Source organism: Hetaerina americana, unplaced genomic scaffold (genome assembly GCF_022747635.1).
Source record: "Hetaerina americana unplaced genomic scaffold, ioHetAmer1.1.p SCAF_10, whole genome shotgun sequence".
Lineage (NCBI taxonomy): Eukaryota > Metazoa > Arthropoda > Insecta > Odonata > Calopterygidae > Hetaerina > Hetaerina americana.
Genome location: NW_027286070.1, coordinates 75,734,167 through 75,756,630, shown reverse-complemented (window position 1 = coordinate 75,756,630; position 22,464 = coordinate 75,734,167). Strand labels below are relative to the sequence as shown.

General features: G+C 36.0%; 2 protein-coding genes across 2 annotated transcripts in view; one reads left to right on the top strand and one right to left on the bottom strand.

The window, feature by feature from the left end:
- Nucleotides 1-1,015, bottom strand: part of Klp31E (kinesin-like protein 31E) — a 139,071-nt gene extending 138,056 nt beyond the window's left edge. The window contains exon 1 of the mRNA XM_071598912.1: nt 617-1,015. Within this exon, the coding sequence (XP_071455013.1) occupies nt 617-654 (38 nt within the window). The 5' untranslated portion in view covers nt 655-1,015. The remainder of the gene's footprint in view (nt 1-616) is intronic.
- Nucleotides 1,016-6,514: 5,499 nt separating this feature from the next.
- LOC139700274 (trans-1,2-dihydrobenzene-1,2-diol dehydrogenase-like) lies at nt 6,515-20,967 on the top strand. The gene is made up of 5 exons (XM_071598910.1): nt 6,515-7,032; nt 7,201-7,492; nt 7,635-7,884; nt 8,719-8,869; nt 20,211-20,967. Exons 1-5 carry the CDS (start codon nt 6,831-6,833, stop codon nt 20,312-20,314), a joined length of 999 nt encoding a protein of 332 aa, XP_071455011.1. The 5' UTR covers nt 6,515-6,830; the 3' UTR covers nt 20,315-20,967.
- The last annotated feature ends 1,497 nt before the right edge of the window (nt 20,968-22,464 follow it).

Sequence of the window (22,464 nt, the reverse complement as noted above, 5' to 3'; positions counted from 1 at the left end):
TCACTTCGCTTGACTCGCGAAGCATGGCAGTAAGGGAACCAAAAACCCTAACAGAAGACACCGATTATGGCAAAGGAACATCGATTACAAACAAATTTCCAAAACTAATCACCGAGCCATTTAAACCCAAGCACAAGTTAGCAACGAACCTTTTCGATTGGTTATCGCATTCAAAAATTGAACCGACTTTTATTTCATTTGTAGAACGAATAATAAGAAAATGCATACCTATTTTACCAGATATTTGTTACCAAAATTAAAAATACTGCACAAAACCGGAAAAAATTATTATGGAGGAATAAATGTGCGACTAAACGAATATTATTTCTTAATTGGGCTGAATTACTTTCACGTAAGAATGCCGGCATTGTCACGCACGAATGCAGTAACTTTATATACAGTTCTTTCCTTAAAAGTAACATTTCAAATGTGTCTGAAAACCATGCTTCTTTGTACGTTAATTCGATTTCTTCATATCACCAGATTTCATTTCTTCAATCGGAAACTATATCACAGCGAGTTATCATAATGACACACTTAATCCAATAATTCAAGTAGCCAAAAACAAATTCTTGAGCACTATTATCAATACCAAATATTTTTTTAATCTACTTACCTAACCGCCACTCTCACCGACGAGTCGTCATCTGCCATTATTTCGTCGATTCCTTTGTATACACAGTGAAATAACTACTTCGCACGATTACTATAATATACAATAACGTAGGAGCACGGTTGAAATAAACAAGAAGGATTCCAGATTCTTTTTAGCAACATAAATCACAGCAAGATGTCTTCCAGGGATGGTTCACGATGAAAGCACAACAACTTTTCAAAATAACGAAAACATAGGTCGACGGGTACCAGTTCCAGCAACTAAACGAAAAAGACGGAGGCATTTCATGTCTACGTCGGAGTCTGAAATGGCATAACCTCCGTTATGAAAACTAATCATCTAAGAGCATTCGAACTAATTTCAAATCACGTGCATTTCCGAAACCTTCGGTTGACGGGTTGCCGGTAGACTGTTAGAAACATCTGACAATATCGTAACGTCGTTCAAGCAAGAGCGGAAGTGAGGGGGAGGAGGGGAAGCAACTGCTCGGGGGACGATGATCGAATTCGAAATGAAAAGGCAGCTCTGTGCTGCCATCTCGTTGAGACAGTCTCGTACTGTTTAATTTGCGCCCATTTACGAATGAATTGTATTATGGATAACACATTTAATAGCAAATAATTTACTTGTGTCCGGTCAAAAGCTATAATAACTAATATTAGAACATGGAAACAAACATTATAATTTCTTTCTAAAAATTGTATATGTATTTCTCCGAGCAATTATTTTTTGTCAAATAATAAACCATTTCCCTTGAAAAAGAGTATAATCTCTTTGTTATAAAATAATTTCAACTAACAATTAGTGTTGATGAAAATGATCGTGCTATTGCACGAAACAATAGAGTAACAATAACATCTTATAACGTATGCTCTTAAACCAGCTTGGTCCTCAGTTCAAGATACTTCAGAAACACTGAAAACAGAAAATTGTTTTTCAGATACCTATTTATGTTCTAGACACCTCTAAATATTGAAAATTGATGAGCGGAGTATTATATCTAATTCTCAGATAGGTACCTACCTATGTATGCACTTATGAGAGCTTGTACATCACATCAACCCTGAAATTATAAAAATATTTTAAAACATGTTTAACTTTTAGTTGAAACAAATATTGCAGTGCAATCAATGTCTTTCATTTATAAAATGTCCAGCATTAGGATCATTTTTAGCTTGGAGCCTATCTATTGAGAATATGATTGATTTTAGAAAAAGCAATTAGTCATTCAATTTATTTTGTTGCAATAACGTAAGAACAAGTAGAATTTTATTAATTCAGTTATCTCATCGCACTGGAAAGAGATATTTTTGTTTGCTAGCAAAGATTTTTGTACGCAATTATAATTTTTCAACTGACCCAGAGCTTATCATCATGATTGGCTAAGAATAATTTGTTTGGTAGCAGTCTATGATTCAGCTGCTTTCTCCTATACTCTCTTTTTATATATATATATATATATATATATATATATATATATATATATATATATATATATATATATATATATATTTCTTAAACATTTGAAAACAGCCAGGATTACCCTTTTACATAGAATAAATAACAATTAAATAATTTAGCAAAGATAGGAAAACTTGATTTTATCTTTTTTTATTGTTTTCTTCAAGAAAATCACTAAAAATAGGATAAGGAATAACAAAATGATAAAACAGAAAAATATTATCAAAAGATTAATTTAGTCACACAAGACCATTAATTAATATTTATTACTAAGATGAATATGGCATTTAGAGTCCATGGCGAAGGAGTTAAGTGAGAAATGGATGGTTGAGTATGAGTGGAATAGTTTTAAAATTTGTTATAATTCCACAACAGTGCCGGGAGAGTGAAATACCACTACTGCTGGAAGCAAGCTCAGAGATATACATGGAGAGAGAAGCAGTAATTTTAAGTCCCGAATAGTTCTATGGATGGACAAAGGGATGGAAGAAAACATCACACACTGTTCACAACACTGTCACTCATACCACGCTGGCCTTACTTTCTCACATAATTACCATAAGATATTCTGACAAAAATGCTGATAATATCAAAGTCTTAATCTATCTTCATTGGACACATTTTGTCAGCGAGTGGTTTCAAGAAATGTATGCAAAGAAACAAAACGAAATATTGCACATACACTCACATTACACCCAGTTTGTATTTAGAAGGAGAATGGCTTATGTGATGCCATAGTGAAGTCACTGATATAATGAAACGCAAATATAGACAGGATGTATTTGCATGCTTAGTGAACTTTGAGAAGGCATTAGTCAGAGCATACTGGGTACAACTGATGAACATTTTGCAGGAGAAAGGAGTATAGTGGAGGGCCATATGATGCATTATCCAGAACCTGTGCATGCCTTTGACTGCACAGACGTGTGAATAGCGAATGGAGAGTGGGGATGGGCAGTGCTGGACAGGGGAGTGAGAAAAGGACGCCCATTACTATTTGTTTGTTTCAGTATACATGTAGAGGGAATAGCAATGCAATGCAATGGTCTCTCAGCAGCCTCAATCATGTTCCATTCTCCAATGGCCAGAACATTTTTGTTAAAAAGTGAAACTAACAAGCATAACTGTCTTTTTCAGCTTCATCTTCTGGATGATTTCAAAAAATCAATTCAACATCTTATAGATGCTCAAAAAAGATTGAGTTTGTCTTGCTAAGTATTTCTCCAATTTGCAAGGAGGGGATCCCATTGAACTGCTGGTAGGACATAAGAGGATGCTAGTTTTGGAAAATTATGGCAGTCCGTATACATGAGTTATTTTTGAAGCTGGTAGCAATACACAGTTTTTGCCTGAAATGATAGAATATTTAATTAGACCTCTTTTTGTCATCAAAACTTTCTAGGTAGGGTCCTCATCAATTTTTCTCTTCATGGGGTAATGTGCAATCAATACTGATACCTTCAAATTGTAATATCCTTTTAATATCACCATCAATGTATTCCCTTTATCTGCAGTCAAAACTATTATTTGTGTTCAGCATCTTCCTCTCATGTATTAAATTTCATAGACTTAATTTTTCAGTACCTGAACCACAACTCAACTCATTTTTCCATAAATCTCTGCTGGTATTTTCCAAAATGTTACTTCCACACTAGTTATATATTTTTTGGAGTCTCCTTTGGGGATACAGCATAACTGATTCAGAGGAAAGGAGATGAGAGTCTTCAAATTCAATGCTTGATATCAGTTCCTGAATTTTTGGCTTCAGGAAGAGTAAAATAGTATTAACTGTCATTGACATAAAATAAAAGTCATGATTTCCATTGTAGAATATTTGAATGAGCAAGGGAATTTTAAATACGACATTAATTTTGAAAACATTACATTGTGCTAATAGAAAACAAATACAATGATGAACCAGAAACAGGACAATCACTGGATTTTCACAACACTTACTCTTATCCAGGTCCTCTAGGATGCTGTAATTGGCTTTTTTGGCAAAGAACTGGTTCTGCTTATTCAAGAAGTTCTCTCGGGTTTCCCACTGGGTCAGGTTGCAGTACACTGATGGCAGAGTCAGCCTTTGAAACGTCGGTGTACTGCAACCTGGGGGAAACCCGAGAGAACTTCTTGAATACCATACACCGGGAAAACCTGAGATCCTTCATTGCTTCTGCGTATGTTTGCATTTTCCCTTTTGTGTACCCTCAAGGTTTTTGGCAGCTTATTACAAATAATAGATGGACAGATATTCCTCTTTATTTTGTGGAGAGATTGAGACTACGGAGTCTCTTCTACCACCAAACCCCTATTGTGTAGAATCAAACCATAGCGTGAGGACCATTTTGAATACTGGAGTGGTAGATATAGTTCACCACCTAAACTGAATCTTTTTGGTGAATACTGCGGTGGTGGAAACAGACATTCAAGGGAAATAGGAGTGGGATATATAATACTCACATAGCACAGAACAGGATAAAGATTTATGGAAGAATAAAGATAACTATAAAACCAACACCTATGAATTGTTGAAAAGGAGTGGCACTTCCCTCGTAACCATTAAGTCCTAAAATGAGATTGCTAATAGCAGTACTTTCAAAGCCCCAAAAAGTTTTCCCACAAGTCAGGTGAAAATGAACTTTCCCAGATGATTCCTAGGCTACCTTTATATCTGCCTCCAAAATAGTGTCTACACTACTATAACACAGAGTAGACCCTAGCAAATTATAGAGAATCTCTGTCTTGAGCACAGAGGTAACCTAATTATGGCTGGCAGAGGTACGATTGGGAGCAATATGATTCCACCATATGGCAATCCACCTGGTAATTTGTTTGTGGGGACATCACTGGTGCTTCTAAAAATGAAAAGGAAAACGTTTACGTTTCATTTTATTCTTTAACGTAATATAATTTTAAAACGATTAATAGTATTTCTATTGATTAAGAATTCAAAACTTAATGCTTCCTTTAATTTCCTAAGGTAGGGAAATTCAACATGTATGAAAAACATAAATACTAATGATATGGCTGTTTGTCATTTGTATTCAGGACATAGTAATTATTAGTTAGAAGTATGCGTGAATTATAAACTGGTATCAGACTAACTTTAACTGCAGTATTTAGGATGGCATGCAACTTGCTCAGGCCATATATATTTATCATGATAGGTACCTAAATATCTATAAAAGTGAGATTTATTGATGAAGATCACTAAAGATAAATTTGATGTAAGCCTGAAACTCCTTTAACACAGTTTTAGGTCTAATGTGGTGGAATAATTCATATTTTAAAGGAGAGATGAGCATATTTCCACAGATTAAAAAAAATAATAAATTATGTTTCAACTCACCTTGTACTTAAAGTTGATTTTGTGTGTACTGTGATTTTAAATGTGTATTGTCTATTAACCCTTTATGTTTTCTTGGAAATTTCTTCAAATCTCTTTTTTAACATCAAATACATGCTAGGATGATGCACAATAGGAATCTCATGGCCTGTACAGTTTCATGCATATCTTACAAATGATACATTGAACTTGTAATGCTCTCTGTATAGAACCTTAAGTTGAGACGTTGTTGCCACTATATGCAAACAACCCGGCATTATGGCTAGTGTTGGAATCTTGTAGCCAAATGGAATTCATGGCAGAATGATTAGGCCAATAAAATATTCTAATGTATTTCACTTAACAATAAGTTACTGAGGCGCACTGATATCAAAATTCAAATAATTTAACATTATTATTAAAAGGATAGTTTATGTTAAAAAAACACACTTTTCCCTTTCTACAATAATGATGAATGATATACTAAAAGATATATTTTACTTTGTAGGCTAACATATTTCGTTTTAAGATTGATATTTAGAAAATAAATATTATGCTTTTCTACAATAATAAAATAGTTTTGGGTTACTTCCGCTTAGTTTACTCCGGCGAATACTACATTTACGTACTCCGGTTTTTTACGGTGGAGCCTCAAGGCGCAAAATCCGCCAGTGGTTTCCCAACAGCTAGAAATTCCGTGACGTAGTAAGGATAACATGGATTAAAATCAAATTGATACGCATATAAGTTAAATTACTAATAGAAATTATTTTTTCGTAGCTATGGGGCGAACCGGCAGAGAAAAGTAGTTGCCCCTACTTGATGCCGTATACTCCCAGTTACCATAACTTCACTAAACTATATATTATTTCAATTTTCACGCCAAGTTAAACATGATGAATATGTCCTCGCAAGAAGACTAAGTTATATCATATTAGGTAATAAAACGATTGACTTAACTGGAGGGCACATATTTTTTCACCAAAGAGATCACCAGGAGCTCATTGCGGCATAATAACAAAAGACGCGCCAACGTCTATGAAAAATTTAGCTGACCCCACCAAACAATAATATAACGGAATTGATAGAGCTAAGGGTAATACCTGTTTTAAAAATCTTCTATTTTTAAGAAATGAACCAAATAATTTGTATTTAGAAAAGCTGATTGTCTTATTTCTAAGTATATTTTTTACGTTTCCCTTAGAGTACATAAGGAAGTTGTCCGCAGCCACGTTTAATTGTGTGAGATAATGCGGATGCCGTGAGATGGCGATATCGAAGCACGTTCTCACGGGCCCAGTTAGTTGGTTTTTTTGAAGTGTAGCTCAAATGCTATGGAAACATTTGGTGCTACTTAAAGGTTGAAACTTGCTTAGCTTCGTTTGTTTTTGTTTTGTAAGCCAACGTTTCAGAGAATTTAGCTTCGAAATGGCTACTAGGTGGGGAATTGCTAGTGCCGGGAAGATAAGCCATGACTTTGTTACTGCTTTGTCTACTCTTTCACCTGAAGAACACCAAGTAGTCGCCGTTGCTGCTAGAGATTTGGATCGATGCAAGGAATTTGCAGCTAGGCATCGAATTCCAACAGCCTATGGATCGTACGATAAACTGGCCAAAGATCCAAATGTTGGTATGTTCAAAAAAAGACTTGTCGGCTTCGGGCAATATTTATTATTAAGGATGTAAATGTTTTTTTCTTCTGTGAAGAATGTGCATGCCAAACTTCTATGATGCATTTAACGTTAGTTTATGTAAAGGACGGAAAGGCTTTTAATTTCGTTTTGTGTGAATTTCACAGAGGTCGTCTATGTGGGCTGCATCAACCCCTATCATAAAGCTGTGTCGCAAACTATGTTAGCCGCTGGGAAACATGTTTTGTGTGAGAAACCTATATGTATGAATGAAAGAGAGACGAGAGAGCTTGTGAATGAAGCCCGTGAAAGAAAGCTTTTTCTCATGGAGGCTGTCTGGAGTAGATGCCTTCCTGCATACGAATGCCTTAAGAAGGAACTTGAACTTGGTGTTATTGGAGATGTATTGCAAGTGGTAGTAACGTTTGGTGTTAAGCTGGATAACGTGGACAGAGTTTGGTGAGAATATAATGAACTCATTTTCTTGCTAATTTTTGAGTGCTATTACCGGATTGAAATATTATACCTATTGTTGCATAGCCTTTACATTTATATGTGAAAAAAGATATATCTACTTGCTTTTTCTTTTCATATTATAAAGGCTGAAAGAGCTCGGTGGTGGAACAACTCTTGATATTGGAATTTATTGTCTCCAATTGGCTATGTTGGTTTTTGGCTCAAAAACCCCTTGTAACATAAAGGCAGATGGCCACCTTAATGCCAATGGTGTGGATGAGAGTACAAGTGTTGTGATAACTTATCCTAGAGGGCAAACTGCGACATTAGTTACTCATGCTCGAGTTGAATTACCCAATGAAGCCCTTGTGGTTGGCACCAAAGGAACTATGAAGGTAAGCGTTATTTCATTTGTGGTATGCTAGAGTTTTTCGTTTTTCCAATGGTTTAACAGTTTTCCAGTCCAGATAGATACCCCAATTTCTGTGCACTTTTCCTCCTTGTCACACTGGAAGTGTGCGAGTATTATTATTTGGATAATGGTATTGGAAATATTTCTTCATATTCCTTTCTATTGTGTTATTCTCCATGTTCTTTCTACTCTAAGCAGATTATAATATTTCAGCAAATACATCCAATACCTTAGAGCAAACGTAAATCAGTAGTTTGAGTAAATTTTATAACATTAGCTATTGTGATAGTAAAATACATAGAAAAGTCCTGGAATTTTTTTAGGGCAACATATCTATGTTTAATCATTGTTGTGGTGTCAGGTCAGTCCTTTGTTTGCCCTCTTTGACGTTTCTTTCAATATTGACATTTTATCTATGAAAAGTCATTGTTTCTGGGAAAAGTAATCCATATAACCCTGAACCTTTTTAATGCATTAACTAAGTTTTTTTAATTAAGGGTCTATGTGAAAATGTGCCAAAAGTGGATTCAGAGCTCATTAATACATACATTGATGGGTATTTTTAATTCTTGTCGTCAACATAAGTATTAATTTTTGTGACAATGCTTTCAGTGTCAAATGTGTTTTCTGTTTAAGTGCATCTAGAAACAGGTATTTGGGTGAGCCTCGAAGCTTTGATCCATGTATAATTTTTACAGAGATGTGATATTAGCTAAAACAATTAGTGGGATTTTGAGCAATGTGCCCAAAAAATTTGGATTAATTATAACTGGTGATAATGTTTTCTTTACCATGAAATGTATTTTTAAAATTTCAGCTATCTAGTCCATTTTGGTCCCCTACAAACCTGAGCACTCCAGAGAAGACAAGAGACTTCTATTTACCTTCTGCATCCCAACCTTTCAATTTCATGAATAGCGCTGGACTTCGCTATGAAGCTATGGAAGTCCGTCGCTGCCTTCAACAAGGTACATGATCGTTGCAATTGAAGCTTGAGCATAGATCCTGATTTTACTTGAATACTAGAATGTCTGTTAGTTAGGTTGAAGTCAAAATTTAAAATTCAATATGGGCCAAGTTTAGTTTGCTGAGGGAAGTGCATCTTTAGGTGAAAGCTATAAAAGGCCATTGGCATCCAAAAATGCGCAATTACTGAACTAACTAGCTGTGTTACCAACACAATGGGAGATGAGGTGTGGTGGGATGGGAATGAGAGGTGGTGTGAGTGGGCGTGGTGTGAGCAGGTGAAGTAATACTTGAGTGGGGTTTGAGGCTAGCGGGGAATGGGAAAATATACATATCCTTCTGCCCCTTGGTCCTCAATGTCTCTCCATCATCCCCCTCTATATCTCCATCTTTGGTCCTGTGGCCCACCTTTTCTTTCCTTTTCCTCTATCGACCCATCCCAGTTACATTTGAATGCTCATTCCCTGCCACTTGTATTTTTATGTGATTTTTGTGGTCTTTTCCCCTTATTTCATAAAGCTGTGGATTAATTTGCAATAGTACCTAATGTAGGTTTTTACTAAAAGTGTAATCTTCATTCCATCCTCGTCCACTTTTCATTTTAATCTACTTTTGAGAGGATAATTTTTGAAATTAAATTTGATTTTGTGTATCTTTTGAATTATTAGTCATGTAGAAATAGTATGTAATATGTGGATATCTTCACATTTCAACTCATCATATTGCCAGCTGCAGAAATGTAGTCTGTTACCTAATGTGTGCCATGACTAATAATAGCTTAACACAGCCACAAACAGCACAATTCTTTGCAATTGGCATTAATATTAGTACAGAGACAGTGATTAACTTTTTGATGTAAATAAAGTCATTTCTGAGGGATTCTATGGCAAGAGTCAACAATTTTTCCAAAGAAATGAAATTACTCATTTCACTGCTTATTTTCACGCAAAAACTACCAATAATTAGTGAAATCTGATGCCACTGTGTGGAATGTTTGATGCTTTTCCTTGAATTAAAAGAAATTATGTGATGAAAACTGCAGTAATTTGTAATTGTTTGAGGAAAAATGCTGAACATGCACGTGGTACCATTAGATGAAATAGAATGTCTAGTTGGCAGGGGAATAGTAGGCAATATTAAATCATTTTTTAGAAGGTAATTTTATAGGCTTACGGATCAATGTGGGACTTGTCAGATTTAATGAATTAGTTATTTATACTTATTTATTATACGGATACACGGTAAGTGGGGTGATGGGTAGTCATTAGATAGTGGCTATTTTTAAGATGTCTTGCCTGCTTTCTTTGTTTGTGAATCCTCTCAAGATCTAATGGGCTTCACCAAGATGTATGTAGGTTCCATTTTTAAATTTTTGGAGAAGTATTCTGGCCCATTTAGGTGGGAAGGAATTTTCTATTTTATCTAATGTAATTGTGATTGGGTTTGAAGCGAATTTAAACAGTTATGGAAGCCCTCACTTGGGTTTGGTTGCAATTGAAGTAATCACATTTTGGCGAATCATGATTCTGGTTGAACTGACCATCGGGCAGTGACTGGCAGTGCCTATGCTTGTAACTCATTCCGGAAAATGGTTTGTGGATGAATTGATAATTATGTGAAGTGAAACTGGAGATGACCTTGTGGCTTCGACAGACTTTCTAGACTAGCAGCAGTATGCTCTGTGTGTTGACGTGTAATATTGATGCATGTGTGCTGCAAATGTCACGTGCCTTTTGTGAGGGCTTTACAGTGTTCGTGAGGAATTTTATGTGCCTAAAATTGCCAGGATGTATTGGAATCATGCCAATTCAATAGATTTGAGAGACTTAATGAAATTATTCAAAGAATTTTTCAAATCTTGAATTTTGACTAAGCTGGCTGCATATGAGCTGTGCCTTGGCAAAATGGCCCATATCGTGAAAGCAGACTATTGGTGCGTCCACTTTCATTCGATTTCGGTGCAAATCAGCGAAGGTGTGAGACATGCATCGATGCAAGCTCCCAGTTCTAATGCTGAATACCTAAGCTAGAAAATGTTAATGATTTCATTGATGGGCTTAATAATAAGCATGGAGGTGTGTTAAATATGATTGCAAGAGATTGCCTGAGAGGAGATTGGTGACATCCATCCTGCCAATGAGCTCTACCGTGAGATAATTACAAAATGTTTTGCATCTAAGTGCTGCATGAAATTCTGCTGTGATATAAAGCATAAATTTACCTAGTTAGAAACTTCACCATTAATTTATTATGAATTGCATAAGGCCATCTGCAAAGTGTTGTCAAAATGGAAATAATTGATAGTGAAAGGAAAAGGGTGCATTTTAGAAGGATGTGGACGTTTGGGGATATTATGATCAGTCTGCATACTCGTTTGCTCACTCTGCACTTGGAGGGTTCTGTGAAAGGCTTTGCTGCTGATTTTTTTAGCATAACCACATATTTTTGGTCAGTTAATAGGAAGAACAAACTGCTTTCAATCTGGAATTTATGATTTTGGGTTTGTAAAAAGGTGCTTTGCAGTGGTGACAAATGCCTAACAGAGTTGTTTGAATGATTCTTTGCTTTTCAAATGGCTGGAAGTTTATTTTTTTTGGCCATTAAAAGCATTAGAAACCTTCTAACCTTTTGACATTTCAGGAATGGTACTGCAACTGGGAGAACTTTTTTTTTTGGAAATGTCCCATAAAGGCCTCACAAAATTAGAATTTTAGCGATATAAAAGTTACTGAGAGCAGCATGAATTTGATAATATTGTTCACTTTTCTTTGGGTAAATTACCCTGTTGTCCCATTGGCCTCTGTGACTGTTAGTCTTTCCTTTTCTTCATAAATGCCTCATCTACATGGAATGCATTGTAGCACTCCAGTTGGAATGCAACATTGCATTCAGGTTTGATATTTTTCATAGTCACTGTGGCAATCATTGAGAGTAATGCCAATGGTTCCCCACAATGCCCTTTCCAAATTGACTAAATGTATGAAATCTAAAATGGCACAACTCTTTGTAACAGAAGGACAGTAGGCTAAGAATAAATAGATTTCATTCTGAGATACTTGGTGCTAATGAATTTAAAAAAATATTAATTCACTGTGTAGAGCTTTTTTATACAACTTCTTGGATGTTTTGGTGTGTACAGCTGTCATTGCAATGCCATGGAGTGATGATAAAAGATGCAAACTAGTTGTCAAATGTGAAGACTGGACATTTCCATGAATATGTTGAAGCGTGTTAATACTTGCGTTTATTTAATCAAAGGAAGGCAACGGGCTGCTGAACCTAAAAGTCAAGGTCTCATTTCCTTTAACTCAGAAACATGAAACTGAAAAGTCCTATCAAAAGTTCTTCCATTTGTCCTGCACGAAAGCAAATGACTGTGTTGTATTGATGTCATATGCAAATAAGGAATAATTTATTGAATATATCCTGCTGAATATCATTAAAGAATAGCACATGTGCAGTGTGGGTTGTAGCTGACTTAGGATAGACTTGTTTCATTCTTATTCCCCTAATCAAATGGGTCATTGCTAGGAAGCAGGGGAACTATGGATTCTAACCTTTTCTAAAATACATTTGAAATTTTTTGCTTCAATTTACTTACGTCATTATATTCACAGTATTTCAATTAGAAATTGCTTTGGAAATAGATGATTTATGCCAAAAATTTTGTCACTGGCACTATCTAATGTTAACATTTTTTATCTCAGATATCCAAAAATTTGTTTCTTGCTGTCGAAAAGTTGCTGTAGAGAAAAAGTTTGAATCCTGAAGCTTGGTGATCCTTGTTTCATTTTTACGTTTGATTCAAAATTTAGATTTGATATTCCTAATTACTTTTCTGATTCCTTTACCTAAGTTCTTCATTGAGGGTGCAGCCCTTTCAGAGGTAATAAGATAATGTTATTCATCAAATCAGATTACCTTCGGCTATTTTTTAAAAACCTCTTGGAATGCCATGCTGGAACTTAATTATTTTGCATCCTATCCCAATATTTACCCAAAGTTTGGGTGTTTCCAAAGAGATCATAGCTTTTGGAAATAAGCTCAATTCCCAAAAGCCTAATTTTGCATTTCTCTATCATTCTTCATATTGACATTTTGAAAGACTGCCATTGCAGTCATAGGAGTGTTCTCTCTTCAGTGACAGTAATGTGAACAGTAATGAGAACAATGAACCAGGCATCATCAACAGTTCACTTTTTAACTTTGTTAGTCATTTCAGAAACAGACAGCCCCCTCCTAATAGCCACCACTCTTCCCCCACTCCTTCCCACGTGACCTCAACAAACTCCCCCCCACCTACGGACCATCACTTAACCCCTCCCCCCTTGCCCCTCCAGGTATATACTACCTTGATCAAAAAGTTCCCGGAATAACCACCGTGTGGCGCTCCCATCGTTCCGATTTGAGTTCTGTTTTTTTTGTTAAATTGGTACATCTGTTGTTGATATTCCCTTTAAATCTTAGTGTCATAACTTGACATTTGCAAAAGTTACGTAGCCAAGAGTACATCTATCTCTGTGTGTGTTGGCGATTTTTTACAATTGCAGTAATGGATATAAATTTGCAACAACGAACTTGTATTAAATTTTGCGTAAAAAACGGATTTAGTGGCGCACGGACGTTGGAAATGTTGGAAAAGTGTTTCGGCAACGATTCTCTAAAAAAAACGGTCGTTTACCAGTGGCACGAGCGGTTCAGAAGTGGTCGTGAGTCAATCGAAGATGATGAACGCAGTGGCAGACCATCGACATCGAAAGTCGGTGAAAAAATTGATAAAGTAAAAGAAATGTTGGTCAATAACCGCAAATTAACCATCAGAGAAATAGCGGAGGAGTTGAACATTGCCTATGGATCCGCCCAAGACATTGTGGTTAATGATTTGGGTTTCCGTCGTGTAGCAGCAAAGTTGGTGCCAAAAGACCTCAATTTCATGCAAAAAAGAGACCGCGTTGACGTCGCAAAAGACATGATTTGCGAGGCTGAATCCGATCCCACATTCATCAAAAGGATCATTACTGGAGACGAGACGTGGGTTTATGAGTACGACACGCAATCCAGACATCAGGCAAGTGAATGGCGTTCACCAAATGAGCCGAGACCAAAAAAACCACGTCGTTTTCAGTCAAAAAAGAAGGCAATGCTGACGGTTTTCATGGATTACAACGGTGTAGTGCATCATCAATTTTTGCCAGAAGGCCAGACAGTAAACAAAGAGTATTATTTGGGCGTTATGAGACGTTTGCGTGAAGCAATTCGCCGAAAGAGACCAGAAATGTGGGCAGAAAACTCGTGGATTTTGCACCATGATAACGCACCGTCGCACAGTGCTATCATTATTCGTAATTTTTTGACGAAAAATGCAACAAATACCATCCAACAGCCACCGAATTCACCTGATTTGGCTCCCTGTGACTTCTTTCTGTTCAATCGAGTTAAAAAACCATTACGGGGAACGCGTTTTAGCAGCCGAGAGGAAGTAATGGAAAAATCGCAGGAAGCACTGATGGACATACCGAAAACCGAATATAAAAAATGTTTCGAGGATTGGATCAAGCGCTGGCATACGTGTGTTGCAGTCGATGGGGATTACTTTGAAGGGGACAATATAGATTTAGATGAATAAACTTGTATTTTTAATTTTCTGAATAAATTCCGGGAAATTTTTGATCAAGGTAGTATACCTCACCCCACGACCTGAACACCCACTTGACTTTGGACAGTGCCTGGTGCACATTCCTCTTCTTAGTTTAAGTGCCCTATTTGATTTTCTCCCCGTTGATGTCACCTGGTGACCGAAATACCGGTATAGGAGTTCTTCGTAATTATTTTTATTGGCCTTAGGATCTTCTTCCTTGAGATTAATCCTCTTAGCTGTTCATTAACTTTATAGCTATTCATTTTTTATTTTGAGGATTGAACAACTTTTTAAAAACAAGTTTTCTTACATTTCAAGTATTTTTCTTGCATTAACTTGGGGATCAACTTAATATTGATTGAACTAAAAGTAATTTTATTTGATAGTAAATTTTAATTGACCTAAAATGGAAAAATTAACCTAACTTTCTTCAAATCTGATTGCTATGGTCATTTCACCTAAAATAACTGGGTGCATTCAGTGTGCTCCCTTGACATCTGATACAGTCGGCATTCACACTCGTAAGCTCATTACTTGAATTTTCTTGTGTTTTATTTTCACCCAAATTATCCTTCAAATGAATTATTTGATGTAGTAGGTGTTGTGAAATGAAATCTCTTGCCTGGTGAGCTAACTAATGCTCGTTGATCCATGAATGTGAGCGGCGTAATCAGTATCACACCAGTTTCATGTCCAACTCAAGCGCCACTGATATTTCTCCCTTGGTGAATAGTTGAATGGCATGTCTCGCAAGGGGCAGCCCTGTCACACTGCCATGTCTTATCCATTCACATCCTGATTCTCTGCCTCTGGTGTGGATTCAGAGTCAGTTGTAGACTTCTGATCAGTCACCTATCCCTCTGAACCATGCCTCTGCTATGCTAAGTGTGTTCATTCCTAACGTTTCCCACCTCCTGCGAGCAAACAAAAGTATCTTTCTTTCCTTTTGCTTCTGGCGGTTGGGTAATGTCCTCGCCATCCCAGAGGTCATGCGTTTGGTTCCCACCTGGTGGCTTTTCTCCATTGTCTGTGAATAGCTAGTACTAACTCAACATGCCTCTGGGAAACAAATTTTGTGATGGAAATACATAATTTCATGAATCCCATGCACGCTTTATAATGGAAGGAGAAAGTGAAGCAGGTACATTTCATTCAGAATACAAAAAATTCTAGAATTGTTTGGGATCAGTTTTGAGGCATTATGGAGTAGGATTTAGTTAGAGTATGGACAAAATCTGAAAATGTGAATACCTAATGTAGTAAGCGATAAGTTTAATTGTTCAACAGTAAAATGTGAAAGGACAGTAGAATATTGTTTCTCTAAGCAGAGGTGATGGGAATAAGTGGGAAAGTCTCAAGCAAAGGAATTAATGAGAAATGAAATCCTGGCTATGATGGCTTTGAAAAAAAAACCCCTGAGCTTATGGCTTTGGTAATATAGCAGTGTTGTCACTCTGGAGAGAGCATTTATTCTCTACCTGCCATTTCATCCTCAACTAATAAAATACTGTAAAATGATTACATGAAATTAGATTTACAAATAGATGTTTTTCTATCTCATTTCAATGTGAAGGGTGGGAAACTTTCATATCTCATCACGCGGCTACATATAAAGCTAAGTTAAGAAAACATAGCATCAGCTCAAATTGAAATTAATATCAATTATATTTTATAATAAAAAGTTTCATTTAGCCTCGAGAGTGAAAAAGTTAAGAGGCCAGCTAAGTTAATGGTGAATGGATGAAAATGAGGATGTGATGAAAGGACTAATATTTATACTCTGTTGTATTTTGTTGACCAAATTATTAGTTCAAAGTATTTTAACTTTCAATATGTATATATATCATATTTGTTTTTTGTTTGCACTGCAAGTATATATATATATATATATCCCTCCTCGGACTACAACCTTGATGTGGTGGAAGGGCTTGTGCGTTCTGATGACCCCTAGAGCTGTGCTGGCGGGAGTAATAATAATTGCTCCTGGTAGGGTCACCCATTTCAGATAGGTCAAAGGTTAGGAGCCCGATGAAAGGTAGTCCACGCAGCGTCTGTTCCTCAGTGAGGCGGCTGCAATGGCGTCTGACCCCAGTGGGGCGGCCAGTAAGTGATGGTGTCACGTTAAAAACACTATTGAGGAAGGTAATGGGAAACCACCTCAATTATCATTCCCAAGATTAACATGATGGGCTATACAGAGATTTTGAGTCCTGGCAACCACGGGGCTCGGCCCAATCGGTCGTGTGTCGTGCCCGGCAGCGGGGGAGGCATGGCTTCCGCGGTCGTCATCCCACGAAACCCTTGCAAGGGAATAACAGCAGCAGCAGGACAGAAGACGCAGAAGAAGAAGACCAAACTAGTTAGAATAGGAACGTGGAATGTTAGGGCAATGATGAGGACAGGGAACTTGGAGAGTGTTAAGCGAGACATGGAAAGGGGAAATATAGATATTTTAGGTCTATGCGAGGTGAGATGGAAAGATAGCGGGGATTACTGGAGAGATAATTATAGAATAATATACAGCGGTGGGGACGAGAGCCAATGAGGGGTTGCCATAGTATTAAATGAAGAGGTAGGGAGAAGCGTAGTCAACATAGAGCAGGTAACGGAAAGAATACTACTAATAGAGATAAAAGCAGAACCGACGAACTTGGCTATTATTCAGGTATACATGCCACCGAGCAACCATAAGGAAGAAGAAGTCGATAGGATATATGATCAGTTAGAGGACATAATCGCGTGTGTTCCTGCAAGGAACAGGAGGAGGGAGTTAATGACGGGGACGTTGGGTAAGGATGTTAAGAAAAGACTCATAAAAACTTTAATTTGGAGTGTAGCTATGTACGGCGCAGAAACGTGGTCATTGAAGCAGGAGGATAGACGTAGACTGGAGGCTTTTGAAATGTGGGTGTGGAGAACAATGGAGAAAGTGAAATGGATAGAGAAGAAAACAAACGAGGAAGTAGTTGGTATGGTGGACGAAGAGAGGGGTTTCTTGGGAGCAATCCTATGGAGGCAGGCTAAGTGGATGAAGGGGGCATTGACCGGCAGCGGGATGTTGAAAACTGTAATTGAGGGGGGAATGTTGTGCAAAAGAGGAAAGGGAAGGAACAGGATAGGGATGTTGGACGGGATGAAGGGAGGAAGAATGTACTCAGAGCTGAAGAGGGATCTGATGTAGAGTAGGAAGTTGTGTTTGGCTAGGGGCCACAAATTATTTAATTAGTAATTACGTCCATCCAAAAACTTACCTTAACCGGTAAATTACCTAATAATAATAAAATATATATATATTTATATATATATATATGTATATTTTATTATTATTAGGTAATTTACCGATTAAGGTAGGTTTTTGGATATATATATTTATATATATATATATATATATATATATATATATATATATATATATATATATATATATATATATATATATATATATATATATATATATATATATATATATATATATATATATATATATATATATATATATATATATATATATATATATATATATGTATATTTTATTATTATTAGGTTAAGGTAGGTTTTTGGATGGACGTAATTACTAATTAAATAATTTGTGGCCCCTAGCATATATATAAAATATCTTTGAAATGGAATGCTCTTCGGCGACGCCAAATATTTAAAAAACAGATTTAGATTATTAGAATATAGAAACACAAAGAAAGGACACTCACAATTTGTTATTTGACGTTTCGACAGCACGGCTGTCGTCTTCAGTATATATATATAGCATATAGCTAGCATATATATATATATATATATATATAGCATATAGCTAGCATATATATATATAATGTATAACACTTAGCACTAGTGGACACAGACAAAAACACAGAAACACACAAAAAAAGAGACTCACTATTTTTCGAATTTTCGGTGGTCGTTGCCACCTTTATCAAGGAGGAGAGGGACAGAACTCAGAGTTCTGTATATATATATATATATATATATATATTATATGCTATATATATATATATATATATATAGCATATAGCTAGCATATATATATATATAGCATATAGCTAGCATATATATATATAGCATATAGCTAGCATATATATATATATAGCATATAGCTAGCATATATATATATATAGCATATAGCTAGCATATATATATATACGAGGGTCATCCGGAAAGTAGTACCCGTTCGTGCCGCATGAAGTGCTGACGACGCGAGTAGCCGCTGGACGAGGTCAGATAGCTTCAGTGGCTTGTCTGCCTTCTCTGAGCCAAGTTGCGTGACGCTAGCATTGCCTGTGTTGTTTCTGTGATTGTTTACAATGTTTAAAAAAATTGAGAACGCCGCCAGTTGTGAAGTGAGGGCAGTGATTAAATTCCTCAATGCAAGAAACGTTCGCCCATGTGATATTCATCGCCAATTAAAGGAGGTGTATGGAGACAATGTAATGGACGAGTCGTCTGTTCGGCGGTGGTGTCGCAACTTCAACATGGGGAGGGGGAACACACACGACGATGAGCGTTCGGGGAGACCGTCTGTCATTACAGACCAACTGGTGAGCTCAGTTGACGAATTCGTGAGGAACGATCGGCGCGTCACAATTGATGACATCTGTGAGCATTTTCCCAATGTTTCTCGAACAATTGTTCATGAAATTGTTAAACACCATCTGCATTATGCAAAAATTTGTGCAAGATGGGTCCCTCGCGTATCTCAATGAGCTGGCGGCGAAGGACTATGCAGCAGGAATACAGAAACTTGTCACACGTTATGACAAATGCCTTAATTTGCTTGGAGATTATGTTGAGAAGTAGTTTAAAGTATCCTCTTTCAAATAAAATTTTTTATGTTTGTTAATATTTACTTTTGTGTCTTTATTTCACGAACGGGTACTACTTTCCGGATGACCCTCGTATATAGCATATAGCTAGCATATATATATATATATATATATATCATTTCTAGTCTAAATTTTGTCTCCGTTCAAATATTCAAACATAGGTCAGAATTATTTCTGTCATAAGCTACAAATATATTTTATGTACGAGTTAATTGGTAGTGAATAGTGACACAGTTGATTGCTTGTCACCTATTATTTCTGAGTCCTAAGTAATGTTCCCTGCCACTCATCAAAATATTTCTTTCTCTGTTTTTACTTCCCACTTCTTTCACCTTTAAAATACGACATTCTGTTCTTGCTTTGAAATAATTGACAGCCTTTGAATGCAAAATATGGTATCTGCTCCAGCACTTGTTTGAAATTTGCATTCCCTTCTCCATCTGTATTTTAAAATACCACAAATCTGCTGTTCTTTGAGTTATCTCGATAAATATGAGTTTTCATGCCTTTGTTTGTATTATCCTCATAATAGGGTAATTTACAAGTATGTATCAGAATATTTCATGTGCAATAGAAATATGCAGAATATGTGGTGACATGTCATTCATTCATTTGTAAAAGGTGGTGTAGTTCATTTTGAAATCGGCTGTTGTCTTTTCTTGATATATAGCATCAAATTAGAGTGTAAGGAACTGAGAAAGCCCTAAGGAACTGATAGTAGTCAAACCAGTTTATGTAATATAATCTAAACTACATGTGTAATTTTGTGCTTAGAACTTACTGGTGTAAGAGGGCCGGACATTTTGAACTATGTCTTTGTTGGTTGTTTTCATAACATTTCCATTTCTTTTAATTGTGCATCTCTTTCAGGACTCCTTGAAAGCCCAAAGATGACGCTTCATGATTCAATTAAGTTGGCATCATTGATGGATGAAGTGAGGAGACAAATTGGAGTGGTTTACCCTCAAGAATAATATGTTTTACGGTCTAAAATTGTTATTTTCTTTATAATCCACATGAAATTTTGTATTCCATCATCTTTATAAAGGACTGTTATGAAGTAACTTTTAATGAAATTGTATTGTTATGCATTTGTAATTTTAGTTGCTGTAGCAAGTGATTTAAGTTTTTGAAATAACACTCAACTTTGCCTATTAAAAATAAGGAAGAAGTGTTGATCATAAATCATGATAGTTGAAATGCTACCAAAACTGCCTAGATATCTCCAATTCCTAATTCAGAGCAATCTTGTACTTCGTGTAGAGCACAGCTTACTGTCACAGAGGCACCTCGCAAATGGTCTCTTCATGCATTGATTTATAGAAATTTGTAATTATTATTTCTGATTTAATATTGGCCGCCATCTGTGTGTTGATAATTTTTACCTTTATGTCTCTTGCTCCTCAGTAGTTTTTTTCTTTGTAGCATTTGTTAAAAGTATAGTGGAGATGTTAGTGGTTATTTTTGTTGAAATGTAAAATGGAGAATTTACCTAGCGCGTAGTAATATCTGGGAAATTCTGTTTTATATTGTTGTTGGGAATTATATGCATTTAAATATAAAAATGTTCCTTTAATAATTGTGCAACTTGAATTTTTATAAGTGATAAAATATTTTATCTTTTGTTGGTAATTTGTGATGATTAAATCCAGGCATGCAGATTAGCGTCATGTTCCAAGAATTTCATTTAAAGGATCATTTAGTGGCATAATTTTAAATAATATTATATAAATTAAATCTTGTGATCTTTGGTACGCCACAGTGTATACTGGGGTGTAGTTGGATATCCTTTAAGATTGATGAATGGCACACAAACTAATGTAATGTCCTTGGTAAGTTCGAAAGGGAATTTTTGGACGGAGAGATTTTTTTGCCCTTAAGATTAAGAGGTTTATCATAAACTGTCCCAAAAACTGACACTTACTGTTAAGCGGTTCATCAATATGGTGTGCCGTGGTTGTTAAACACACAATGATGCCAAGAATCACTTCAAATGTTGTATTGTTATTGATGTAATAATGTGCATTGAAATTATTTCCAGTGACATTTTAATGGATATCTAATTTTTGTTTGAAAACTTGATCTTCTTATCAAAATCTTATCCAGAGAAAACATTCCTAAATAATGAAATGAGCTTAAAAGTACTGATTTGTATATAGTAATAATTTGTGGTATGCTCTTGTTAAGCAATTTAAACGTGCACTTTTAAGTGAATTACCATAACATCAGCAATTAACTCACGACTACATTTTGATGAGGCATAATAGATGAAGGTAGTTCTATTTTCATTTTGTCATCTGCACATCATCTTTGTGTTTTTATAATAAAACTGTGTGAAGTTACCCATATTAGTTAATTGTTGGCACTGGAGCATGATATGTTTTAGTATGGACACCTAATATGTGATGACAAAAAGGTCTGAATTTTCATGTATTCCAAAGGGGTCAGGTTTATAAGTAATAATTTCTCTTAAATTAGGGAGCCTGGGGTGAGAAGACATAGTTACTTGCAAGCCAATTATGAAATGGTTGTCTTGGTGTGCATTTTAGTCGTACTGATCTTCCATGGGTAAGTTGGAACTGAAGTATGTAATCGTGCCTATGTGGTTAAGTTTGAGCCTTATCTGATGAAATCGTTAATGGACTTATTTAGCAACTTTTGTTGGGCAAAATGCACTAATTTACGCTATAATTAATCATAGTATTGTGTTAATTGTAGTGAGTAGTTACTGGGTTTACAAAGGAAGAGTCAAAATGCCTGCTTTTATAAGGTGAGCTTTTCTTTGTGCAAAAGATGTTAAGTTTTGATGAAGAAGTTGATAAATCTAGTTCTTGCCTTACTATGTCAAGGAGATTCTTGATATTGCATCACTGCCAGGTGATACAAATAAATATATAAAACATTTCATTATTTTTTCATTTTCACATTCTTTCCTATGGCAAGTCTATTTTCTGGGTAAAACTGACATTATTTTAAGTGTATTTTTTATATTGCTACGAGTTGATTTTATTGTGTTTTCCCATTATCGTGGTGTTCAGAAACAGTATTGGTGGTGTCCAGCAGGTCCTGTGCTGGGTCTGACATGGGTGTATGGGTACGACCCGACCAAATCGAATCATTCAGT

What these genes read in the sequence shown, in the direction of transcription:
- LOC139700274 (XM_071598910.1), top strand. Translation starts at nt 6,831, where the DNA reads ATGGCTACTAGGTGGGGAATTGCTAGTGCCGGGAAGATAAGCCATGAC. An exon ending in GCACCAAAGGAACTATGAAG is followed by an intron (nt 7,885 to 8,718) that starts GTAAGCGTTATT and finishes TTAAAATTTCAG; the next exon opens with CTATCTAGTCCATTTTGGTC. An exon ending in CCGTCGCTGCCTTCAACAAG is followed by an intron (nt 8,870 to 20,210) that starts GTACATGATCGT and finishes CATCTCTTTCAG; the next exon opens with GACTCCTTGAAAGCCCAAAG.